The following is a 12,000-nucleotide window of genomic DNA, read 5'->3' as shown; positions in this document are numbered from 1 at the left end:
TCGATGCCCGACGATGGAGTCTGATTAGTCCTCGAAAGATCTGAGGCTGATACAGTCGTATGAGGTGATTCAGAGAAAAATCCAACCCCCGGCTTTGATAGAGAAGAAACGCAAAAAGATCACTATACGCTATAGAGAGGGATGAATTTGGCCAAGGGTGACTTGATACCTTTTGCAGAAATCAATAATCACCGGGTCGACGGGTCCCAGTGTGAAGGGATAAGTATAAACACTTAAAAACCCTCCACGTAAGTGGTAACACTCTCATCGGAAGATGAAATTTGCAACACGACCTCGGAACCCCAGTTGCAGTCTTTTCGGATGGCCTCGAGGTGATCCTCCGTTATAGAGCACGTATACATCGATACGTGTTCACATCGACTCGGAACGGAGGAAGGATTCTCCACCTTAAAATCGGTCTTCAAAGTGCACGAGCCAGGAACATAGTCATCAACTGACGGCTCCACCGGCGCCTTATCATCAGACGGCCGTGAGGAAGAAGCTTTCTTCTTCTGAGGTACGGTTTTTGGAAGTTTTCGCCATTGATATAAAAGGAAAGAGTGCAAAGGAAGGTGAATAAAAAGACAGCACCAAAATTCTAGTATGGGCGGCCCCATAGCAGCGAAATAGAGAGGATAAATAAGAAAGTTTGGAAGAAGAGAAGGCGCAAAAGTGGTAAAGGTTGTATGGAAAGACTATTTATAGACTAAGGCATGACGATTTGGTATCAGCGGTGGCCGACCACCATCTGACACACATTAAATGCTTTGGTAAAACCGAGTCGATGGGAAAGCTATCACATACGTCAAGATCGGGTTCGATAGAGACGTCAGCATAAATTTGATCGAGCCGCAGGAAAATCGTATCGTTCCTCGCCACATCCTTTCAGAAAAATGAGGGGACTATCTGTATGCGGTCAAAACCGATTCTCAGTCATAAAGACCGGTCGAGACAATGACGTTTTAATCGAAGGGTATCCACATGACAAGCTCGGACGAATTCCGAAGTAGGGACGTCGAGCTTCGAGCTATAAACGATAAAATTCGATATCATTATCGAGCCCGTGTCCGAATCGGACTACGGGGCAACACCGATCGATACAGGCCCCGAATATCGATGCCCCAAGGCAAAACCGAGCTCGAACCAAGTCTGGGGGTTCGATCTAACACCGAGCTCGAGCCAGTGTCAAGCTCGCAGACAAGAGCCGTTACAACCATACCGAGGGAAAGAATCTTGACGAGAATCAAGGAAGAGACAAACCATCATGGGTACTCCACTATATGTATTATTTTATTATATTGTTATAGATAAAGCAGTGATCTTCTACTATAAAAAGGGGATAGACTGCAATAGAGACAGGTCCTCCAAGATACATTAAGATTTCATTGTGCTTGTTTTTCTAACTCATTTCAGTCTTCCCGTCCATCATTCCCATTTTATAGCAAAAATACCTGTATTGTCATTTTATATCAAAGGAATTCGCATACCCTTATAACCATATCTAAATTTAACGTTATCCGATTTTTCGGGTAAACAGTGGTCACTCTATTTATCTACCAATATTATTTAAGCAATGTTTTTTCGGTTATAAATTTTTTTTATAAAAATTGTATGTTCTTGAAAATGATGAATGTTAATCTATTTTAGCTAACTCAATATAGGAAAAATTGTTCTCCACATAAATCCTCGGATTCTTTATGAATTTTATTGTTAATTTTGTGACCAAATACTAAAAACAAACACTTAGGCATAAATACTTTTATCAAGATTCTTTAAAGTCTTATCAAGTTATAGTACATATTTAAAAATTAAATGTTTAACTCTTTAGAGATTTGGAATGAAGATTGGCCTAAATCAAGAAAAAAAATTGATAACGATAGTGTATAGTATAAAGATGATAATTGTTAGAGTTAATATTTTACAATAAACTAAGTTAATAATATATACTCCCTCAATTCCAGTTTATTTGAACATATTTTCTTTTTGGTCCGTTCCAAAAAGAATGACCCCTTTCTAAATTTGGAAATAATTTTGCTTAAACTTACAATTCTACCCTTAATGAGAAACTTTTATAACCACACAAATACTCTATTTTGACTTGTTTAGGACCACAAATTGCAAAAATCTTCATTTTTTCTTGAACTCCGTGCTCAGTCAAACAAGTTCACTTAAATTGGAACGGGGGAAATATAAAAGAGGAAATACTTAATTATTTGTTCATTGTGTGTAGTTTCTTAATAATTAGAAAAAAACAATGAAGAGAAAATATAAAGGAGTTCAAATATTAATTATATGAAAGTGTATTATCTATTTATCTATATTTATTTATACTATCATTAAATGCTAGTTAAAGTCTACAAATGAAAAGTCGAAATAGCATATTTATTCATACTTGACTTCAAAGTTGTATCATTTGTTGTTGGGAACTAAAAAGTTTTTGAAAGTCCAAAACAATTTAAAGAAGTTATGTAATTATATTAGTTTACTTTGTTGGAATGTTTTTTACATGTTGATTCCTTATAATTCGCATAATGTTTTTTTAAACCCTGCATTATAGGACATACATAGTTCAAATACGGAATAATTTAATTAAAAAAATTTAGTAGATTTTAAATTTTTAAATATTAAGAAAGTAGCTTAATTACAATCTTGTCCAACGTGAAATTTATTTTTAAAGGGTAAAAAGACGATATTTTTTACTAAGGAACTTTGTGCTTTTAATATAGTATAGATATATAATTGAGTTGCTTAAAAATGATTTACTATTTGATAAAGTAATTTAATATCCAATATTTAAAATCATTTTTTATCTTTATTTTCTTTGATAAAATTGTCTTATGGTTTATTTTGGTTAGTAATATAGTCCAAATTGACCTAATGTTTCTGAATAGATAATTAGGTCACATATTTTATTTAACCCTTAAAGTAATACCTAATTTGGACAAGTTAGACGAGTTAATTACATATTTATGGATCTAGTAAATACAATATTAGCGTGTGAGATGCGTGGTTGGCCCACATATGGAGCATAGATGCTCATGTTACAATAGGCCATTGCTATATTCTAAGATCACGCTTTTACACGCTAGAAACTTTTGTGCAAATCCACCCCAAAAATCTTGAATGTATTATAGTAAGAAGTTAACAATAAAAATTGATACAATCATGACCTATGTATGAGAATGGTATTAAGAGATATCTACAATGTCATGAAATATATAGCAAGATTAATTAAATGAAGAATCAAATATCTACGATGAGTCTGATTCAAACTAATAGTACTACTGTTTGAATTGTGACCTCTTGATCCATACAAGATTATGTATTTATTATTGTACGTGTATCAAATCAACTAAAAAAAATTGTAATCTGAATAAATAAGACCAATTTTTCTGTTAGACACTAAAAATAGTTACTCCTATTACACTTTTTGTATTTTTTTAAAAAAAAATAAAAGAGGAAAAGGCAGAGATTCAAAACATGAAGCATGCGTAAGAGAGACATAGATAGAAGGGCAGTGTGCAGTTGTACCAGTTAATATAAACCGGTATACACCTTTTCCCACTTTCCTCCTTTTTTTTTAGTCAAGTTCAAATGTTAATAAACAAATGTAAAATACCACTAATGTACTTGTCCTATATTCCTGTCTTCAACCTCTTATTAATTACACCAAGATTAGTACTTAATAATCTAAACTAATTAACAATTCCAAAATTTTCTTAATCTTGGTATAATAATTTCTTTTCCTAAACATTATAGTATTATTAAAGGGCAAGACCATTAATTTTGCGATACCGTATAATCTAGATTATTAAATTAACACTATTGACATTGATAGGGGTAATAAATAATACCCGGTGTCATTTTAGTAAAATTACCCCCTACCCCACCAAACAAAACCCTTCAAACGCTTCCACCATCTATATAAACTCTCCCATCCTATGCTTAATTCCTTCCCTTTTCTCCCTCTCTCTCTCTCTCTCTCTCTCTCTCTCTCTCTCTCTCTCTTCCAATTTTAGTTTCTTGCTCAAAAGCAACAGCTGCTCCAATTCTCCAGCAGTTTCTCCATTTTTTTGCATGTAAGTCCTCTTTTTGTTCTTCTTTCTCTCATTTAATTTTCTTTTAAACTCGTTTTAATTTTCTTATGTTTACAGATTTACACATCTCTCTCATTCCCGTCATTGAATGAATCTCTGGCCTGATCACTTCCTTTGAATTTTATTAAATTCATGCAATTTTTTTTTAATTTCTCTAAGTTGTTATAATTGTGATGTTATATCATCGGTGTACAAAATTTATGATCATCGTCTTATAAAATTTCTGATATTGCTGTCGTCGTCAATGGCGGTGGCATTCTCAGGTGCCAGCGTTGAGGTCATTGATTTTGTTTTTTATTTTATTTTTTTTGGTTTTGTTTGTTTTTTCATTTTATTTTTGTTTGATATGAAGTAGGAGTGGTTTTTTTCTAGTGATTTACGGCTTATTTGAGTGACTAAAAGTGGTATTTATGAGGGCACGAACAAACGAAAAAGCGGTTGGTGTTCGTTTTCTTTTTTACCGGAGGACCAAATTGAGTTCCCACTACCTTAAGCGCGTGAATTGTAGTCGCTCGATTGAACCTCCCGAATGTTGGCGTTGATATCACGCGCTAAGAGTAGTGTTAAGACTCGCTACTTCAAGACTTTTTCGGTTACTTTACCGGCAGTTACGTGTGGTATGTGCACTGTACACGTGTATTTTATAGGGCCCACTAAATTAACTGGGCTAGGATCCATTTTTTGACCCAGGAGGCCCACTTAAGTACAAATCTAGTTTTAGATCTTTCCATTTTTGCTAAATAGCCTAGATTTTGATAACACGTATTTTATGAAAAGCAACGACTGGACTGCACTTTCAGTTAAGCCCCGGGCTTTTTTAGTCGGCGGCGGGTAGAGATTAAGAATTCGGGCCCCAGTTGCCGACCCTTTGGATATCCTTTTTTGCTGGATGTAGCTTTTCATGAATAAACCTTCCACTATAATCGCAGTAGCTGTATAACAGTTGTTAGGAGATTACTAATATTGGTAGCTAGGATGCATTGGATTTAATTAACAAGATAGATTTTGGACATTTTTTATGCGAGAGGGTGGATGTGAAAATTTAACTCTTTTGGGGGTTTCTTGCTCTGCTATGGGGACTACAACACAGGGCGATTGCAGTCTAGTCTTTTCGATATAAAACATAAATTTATATCAAAATCTCAATAAAATTTAACTCATATTAGATCTGAACTCATACTAGTTTTAATAGTATTTTGCGTGTGAGATTGTCAGTGCTGGTGCTAAATAAGAAAACTTGGAGAAATAGGAATTGACCAGCTAGGATTGGATTTACTCATTGTAGTTCTGATACTCTTCTCTATATAAAGTATTTGGATCACAAATTTTATTAACATAACACCGTGTTTCTTGGCAAGAAAGTCGTTAAATATTTGATAAATTAAGTGATACATCCCAACACCTAATTTCTTTTATGTTTCCTTCAATTACTATGTTGATTACTCACTCATTTTTTACCTAAAATATTAATAGCACTTTGGACTTTGTCCAATATATTAGTTGAATATATACTTATCATTATTCTAGATTATGTTCTACTTCTAGGTAGTTTCTCTGGACTTCTTAAGAGTCGTCGAAGTCGTAGTCGTCGTCCCATGTGTGTCCCTTTTTGTAACATCCATAAAAAAAAAATACTCCTATAGTTTTAATTAGTCAGTTTCTTAAGCCTTGTCCAAAAGGGTATCCTAATGTGTCGAGTTTATAAATCCTGAAGTGCCCGACCTTCCGGATGTTCTTTTCCTCCCTGTTGGTGACACGTAAATAATCTTTGTCGTTTTGAACCTCTTTATGTAGTTGAAAAATGGTCCTAAGACTCTTGCCTTCAGTTTCAGTTTCTTGTTCACACACACATGCTTTCACAAGTCAAATCACCACCTCGTTCTTTACTCCACCTTCTTTTACTAATAATTAAATAAAGTGCAGATGCCCTTCATTTTCTACACTTCTTAGTTTTTTTACGTGGCAAGGATCTACTGGTTTTTGTGTCCAGTTTCATGTGATTGTACATGCACGAGAATGTTTAGTTGGTAATTTTGTGGGTCGCATGAATTATGAAGGTAAAGTGGTGGTGGCTCCTTCTACACCAAAAGTAGAAAAAGAGAAGCAAAGATAGTGGCCGGGGAGTACATTCTGTTGGGTCCTAGAACTCAATAGATAGGATGAGATTGAAGAGGTCAGAAATAAACTGGGGTAAAGATGATTTATTTTTAGGATTCCTCTGTATTACTACAAATAGTAAAATAAACTCCGGAGTAGTTCTTTTTAGGGGGTTGACGCGCTATGTCATAATTTTGATTGAATTGTTTATGTTATTTCTTGCAGAGGCTTAGATATTAATGCAGGGTTGAAAATTGACAAACTTAAACACTAGATTTTCTGTCGAGGGATAATTTTGTCTTAGTAGCAATTAATGATTATAGAATTAAACTTTAGAATGAAATCTCGCTTGCATTCGCTGAAAACTATTTCCAATGTTGGTCTCAGTCGTCAATTTATACTTTGTATAATGTGCAGGGTTATCTTTAACTATCTTTTTAGATTAAAAATTACGTACCCTGCTTCCTTTTAAATGATGTAAGTACAAACTTATTTCTAATTTGATGCCCAAATATTCACCAGCTTATCATTTCGTCAAACCAACTTGTTTTATGTTTATCTCAAAAAATATTTTTTATTTTTATCGCGCTCTCTGCCTCACACAAGGCGGACCTACCCTTAGAGTAGAGGGTTACCGGACCCAATAATTTCGAAAAAATGTATTTTTATATGTATATATTTTGATTTGGCAAACTAAGACTCAAATCTTAGGCAGCTGCATTGGTCTGTTTGGGGGCACAACTTGACTTTTAGTGCACTATCTCGGTTCAATTCACTCCATCATTTGCTCAAATTTTAATTCAACAGTGGTGCCTCGTTCACTTTCAAATCCTGAATACGCTTCTTCACACACTCATTTACTCCCTAGTCTCTTTTGGAGGTTTGCGTCTTTGTCATTGGAATGCTTCAATTCATCATGTGAGGAAATTTAATAGAGGTGTGTTAAGGAGCTATCTGTCTGTACATATTTTTTCCATATTCTCGTTGTAGTTTTTAGACACATGGAATTGAAAAGCAGGATTGGGTGGTGGCTCTATGGCTGGATTAAAATTTTAGTTTCCGAAACAGTTGGCAACCATAGAAAGCGTAGAAGTTGGTAGTTAGAGCAAAGCCAACGGTATTAACGCATGATAGTCTTATTCTTATACTATTCGAGAACTCCATTAATTTTTTGTCGGTGTTTGCTGACTCAGTTTGATTAAGACCTCAGCTCTAAAAAACTTTTCTAATGTTGCCATGTAGCGTTGAGTCACCGAACCTGACTTTAATATTTGATTAATGATTAATGATTAATGATTAATGCCATCTCTTTTTAGTTTCCTTTGTCTTGTTCTTGTTTTTATTTTATGTCACTTCTATTCAAATCAAATTTGTTGTTATAGCGACCTTTCTTTAATAAACGACATTTGTTAACTCCTGAGGAATCTGTGCTAATCATTTACTTACACATGTATTAATGATTTTTGCCTACCTAATATCCTATGTTTCAAATTATTTGTCACACTGATAAGCTTTGACAAGGACTTTATTTTTATTTTATACAATCTCAACTTCTTTGCTATTTACTTCTATTATTTTATATTAACCATTTACTTGCACCTAACATCTTCCATGTTAAATATGTGATAAAAAATAAAGTATTCTTAGGTTCTTGTGATCTTTGCCTTGTTCCTAATTATATGGGATTGCAACTCTAGTTTATATTGATTATTTTGCGGGATTCATGGTCCTAATATTCCTTCGTCGAGGAGTTTTCCATTTTGACTTAATGCTTTTCTTTATCTACTGTTCAAAAATAAATGATTTGGGCTTTCGTCGTTCTTTCGCGTTGTTTTTCCAGATAAATTTCGACCCACCATTTCCTTATTCTTCATCCTTTTTTACCCAGGGACTCGTACAGAATCAGCCGTTAATTTATTCTTTGCAAATACTAGCTGATATTATTTAAAAACAAACATAAACGCAATTCTATTGTTTGTCGGGTTATAAAAAGGCACAGTTGTCGTTAGTAAGTTTCATTTAAACTTCTTGAAGATGGTGTCGAGGAAAAAGCCAGAAAAATACCTCCACACGCAAGGAAAAATGTGGATCATAATAATGAAGTGTTGCGTTAATGAAGACGCAAAATAAAATTCACTTTATTATCATCTGATAAAAATCTGCGCATATTCGAAGACAATTTGATATGTAAATTTCTTTTCGTATTTATTAATCTGTACTTGCTATTTTTAATGAGAAAAATGCTTTTTGTTTTTCCAATTAAAAGGCTGACAATAGTTTTCCTTTTCTGGTTTGAAGCCAACAATTCAACTTTTGTGTCTATTACTTGGGGTCCTTGCAAGCCCATTGATTATACAACTTTTGTGTCAGCTTTTCAAAACTCCCCTAAGCTTATAAAGCAATTTCCTTTGGGTACTTTTATACGGCAAGATGAGAGAAAATTTGAAAAGGTGGCTATACCAGGCGATGGGCTTCCAGAATGAGCTGGCTAAAACTCCAAGAATTGAGCCCATTTCAAAAGCTACTAAGCCTAACAAGACGGAGCCCAATGCAGGAGAACCGAAAGATTCAAAGTCTGATTTGTCCCTTTGTGCTGATGTCAAATACATGTCCTGGTTGGTGAGTAGCTCACTTTTTATGCTCACTTAAATATTTTGCTGATACGTGATTATGGAGGTATGATAGAATAATAAACAAAATTTAGTCTTGCTAGTGGTAGAATTTGCATTATAGATGTGATAGAATTAGTTACAAGCAGGGACATAGAATTGCTTTAAGCTGGTATGACACTGTTTTTGGTCATGACATTGATTCACGAAGATAGGAAAGCAAAATAAACAAACTATTCCATTGTTACTAATTTTTCTTCATTGTTATTGACCCTAACTTTAGATAGAGTCTCACATATAAGCTTTTGTTTCAGAAAGAGCACCCTTCAGCATTGAGCTCCTTCCAAGAAATGATAGGTGCAGCAAAGGGGAAACGTATCGTCGTGTTTTTAGATTATGATGGTACTCTATCTCCAATTGTGAATGATCCTGACAGTGCCTTCATGTCTGATCTGGTAATTAATTAACCGTGTTGCATTCCTCCTTTGATCTATTTCTCGACCTTCTAATAGCATGTATTGCATGCAGATGCGTTCAGCTGTACGTGAAGTTGCAAGGCTTTATCCGACGGCTATAATAAGTGGAAGAAGTCGACAGAAGGTAAAAACTATAGTACCTTCTTGATCTTGAGTCAGTTGATTTGATGAAAAAATAGTTAATATCTTATTTATTTTGTTTGATGTTGTATGCTTAGGTTTATGGATTTGTGAAGTTAGATGAGGTATTCTATGCGGGCAGCCATGGAATGGACATAATGGGACCTGCAATTCAGGCCAGTTCCTATGATGGAAAGTATCAAAGCAAGGCCCTTGATAAAAAGGTTTTTCCTCTTTCCTTAAACATATTTTGGCCCAGAACGGTTGATTCCTTATAGTTATACTTATATATACTTATCTATGTCGGCAATAAATTGTAGGGGAATGAACTCACTGTCTTCCAGCCTGCTCAGGACTTTCTGCCTTCAATTGAAAAGGTTGGCTAACACTTCAACTTGTGTATGAAGCTATTAATTTGTAATTTAACGCGTCCTAAACAGTCTTGTTATAAAGCATCATGTTGTTGATTTTGCAATAACTTGGAGTACACATATTTCCAGCTGCATCTTACTTTTTATTCAACAAAATGTTTTTGTATATGGCAGATGTTGAACGAATTGGAGGAAACAACTTCGGAGATAAATGGAGCTCTGGTTGAGGACAACAGGTTCTGCATCTCGGTACATTACCGGCATGTCTTACAAGAGGTACAAGTCCAATTAGATATACACTATCGATCTTTTATTTCCAGAAATTGTCAAATCATGTGCAGATCAAGTATTTCAAATCTTAACTTAATTTTCAGGATTTCGGGTTGCTGGAAAAGAAAGTACAAGCAGTAGTTGCGAAGTACCCCTGTTTTCATCTTACAAGGGGTAAGAAAGTCATAGAAATACGGCCATCAATTAAGTGGAATAAAGGGGATGCTCTGGTTTACTTGCTTGAAACTCTAGGATTTGCAAATTCAAGTGATGTTCTCCCAATTTACATAGGGGATGACAGAACTGACGAAGATGCTTTTAAGGTATATATGATTCTCTCTCTAATTGTGATCTTACTATAGTTGTATGTATACACAATGTTTTCATTTTTTTAAAATCCAAATTTCTGCTTTAGATGTTGTGTTTGTACAACATAATAATGTAGTGATGCGAGTTCGTTCTTGAACTGCATTGTGCAGGTACTAAAGTGTAGAGGACAAGGGTATCCTATTATAGTGTCTAGTAATCCAAGGGACACATTGGCATCTTACTCGCTGCGAGATCCATCAGAAGTTTTATCTTTTCTGATTCGGCTGGCGAGAAGAGGGGATCTTTCCTCAGTGTAGATTTTGCTGGCATAAGTTTATAATCAATGTATATATATCGGCATAGATGGGAAAGAATGAAGGAATGGGAGCTAGGTAAGGGATCGTCGTTCCCTAATACAAGGCGTTTTTTATAGTCGTCTGGTTTTACTCCCATTAGGTTTACAGTACTAGTAATATATATATATATAGACAGGCTTTAAGGATGAAACTGCAGTTGGGTGAAGTTTTTTGTATCATTGCGCAACTGCAGCTTATTAATGAAAAAAAAAAAACATTTGAACTTTTCAACTTTATATTTGGTTTTATGTCAAGTTTTCGTTCCAACTGCATTAGTTTGTTGCTTACGGGGTAAACATTTGTTACTTAGTCATGGTAACATGCACCAAAATCCCAGAGATATCCTTTCGTGTTGATTATGTTTTTCCTGTTGATATTATTGAACAAACAATCAGGTCATCTTTATAATATTTTTATGAGAATCATTATCTGATAACCGGATAAAATCGATAACTAACCTATTATTATAGATTAAACTATGTTAATTGTGAATTTTTTTAAATAATTTAAACAATTTAATCGACACCTACTCAGAATTGTGCCACTCGGTAATATCAAGCCCACTCTTTTTATTTAGGTAAAAGGAAGAACTGCTTCTCAATAGACTCAAATGGCCCAATGTAATTTCTATTTGAAGGCCCACCATTTTATGTTTATTGAGCGTAGTAGTCTATTCGCCAGACAGGCCTTTAGGACTAAAAGGCCAGTCCGATACACAAAGTATTTTCACGCATGGTTCGAGGAAAGGCCTCACTCCAATGGATGTAATGTAGACAGCCTAACCTAATGCAAGCATTAATGGTTGCTTTCACGGCTCGAACTCATGACCTATAGATCACACGAAGACAACTTTATCATTGCTCCAAAACTTAGTAGAAAATATTGGAACATTAGGCGGATCTGTGAATTAATCGAGTAGCTTGGCTAGTATAAGTTGTTGCCAGGCTTACCTTTAAGACAAAAGATGGATAAATGAATAATAATTATTCAGCCATGCATTTGTATTTTATTCATCTATCGTGCCAGAAAAATAACAAAATATTCACACTTCAACTTTAGGATCCAATTTTCAATTATTATTGTAAAAAAAAAAAACAATTCTGAGCTAAAGAAAACGTCCTTTTCACTGTAGTATCAAGCCGTTCGAGTAGAGGAGAACAAAAGCTAAGTCGATAGTATTCGGCGAGCAGTACAATTGGGTATATAAAACCAATTTTTTGTGTAGTTATTTTCCTTTGTAATTTTTATATATTATTAGATTAAGACAAGCTAAATAAAATAATATTTTTACAATA

The 12,000-nt window shown here is 34.5% G+C and overlaps 1 protein-coding gene across 5 annotated transcripts; it reads left to right on the top strand.

The window, feature by feature from the left end:
- Positions 1 to 3,961: 3,961 nt before the first annotated feature.
- LOC104120016 (probable trehalose-phosphate phosphatase 2) lies at positions 3,962 to 10,977 on the top strand. Of its 5 annotated transcripts, none has more exons than XM_070197227.1 (9): positions 3,962 to 4,083; positions 8,625 to 8,813; positions 9,118 to 9,258; positions 9,332 to 9,403; positions 9,498 to 9,623; positions 9,720 to 9,776; positions 9,945 to 10,046; positions 10,145 to 10,363; positions 10,520 to 10,977. In XM_070197227.1, exons 2-9 carry the CDS (start codon positions 8,625 to 8,627, stop codon positions 10,664 to 10,666), a joined length of 1,053 nt encoding a protein of 350 aa, XP_070053328.1. In that variant the 5' UTR covers positions 3,962 to 4,083; the 3' UTR covers positions 10,667 to 10,977. The 5 variants fall into 5 exon arrangements, with proteins under 5 accessions (XP_070053328.1, XP_009629956.1, XP_033508413.1 ...); XM_009631661.4 differs by having other exon boundaries at positions 3,973 to 4,079; positions 8,565 to 8,813; XM_033652522.2 differs by having other exon boundaries at positions 3,974 to 4,079; positions 8,493 to 8,813.
- Positions 10,978 to 12,000: the final 1,023 nt, after the last annotated feature.

This window comes from Nicotiana tomentosiformis, chromosome 3, assembly GCF_000390325.3.
Source record: "Nicotiana tomentosiformis chromosome 3, ASM39032v3, whole genome shotgun sequence".
Taxonomy (NCBI): domain Eukaryota; kingdom Viridiplantae; phylum Streptophyta; class Magnoliopsida; order Solanales; family Solanaceae; genus Nicotiana; species Nicotiana tomentosiformis.
Note: the sequence above shows the minus strand (reverse complement) of the source record. Positions and strands in the feature narration are given on the sequence as shown.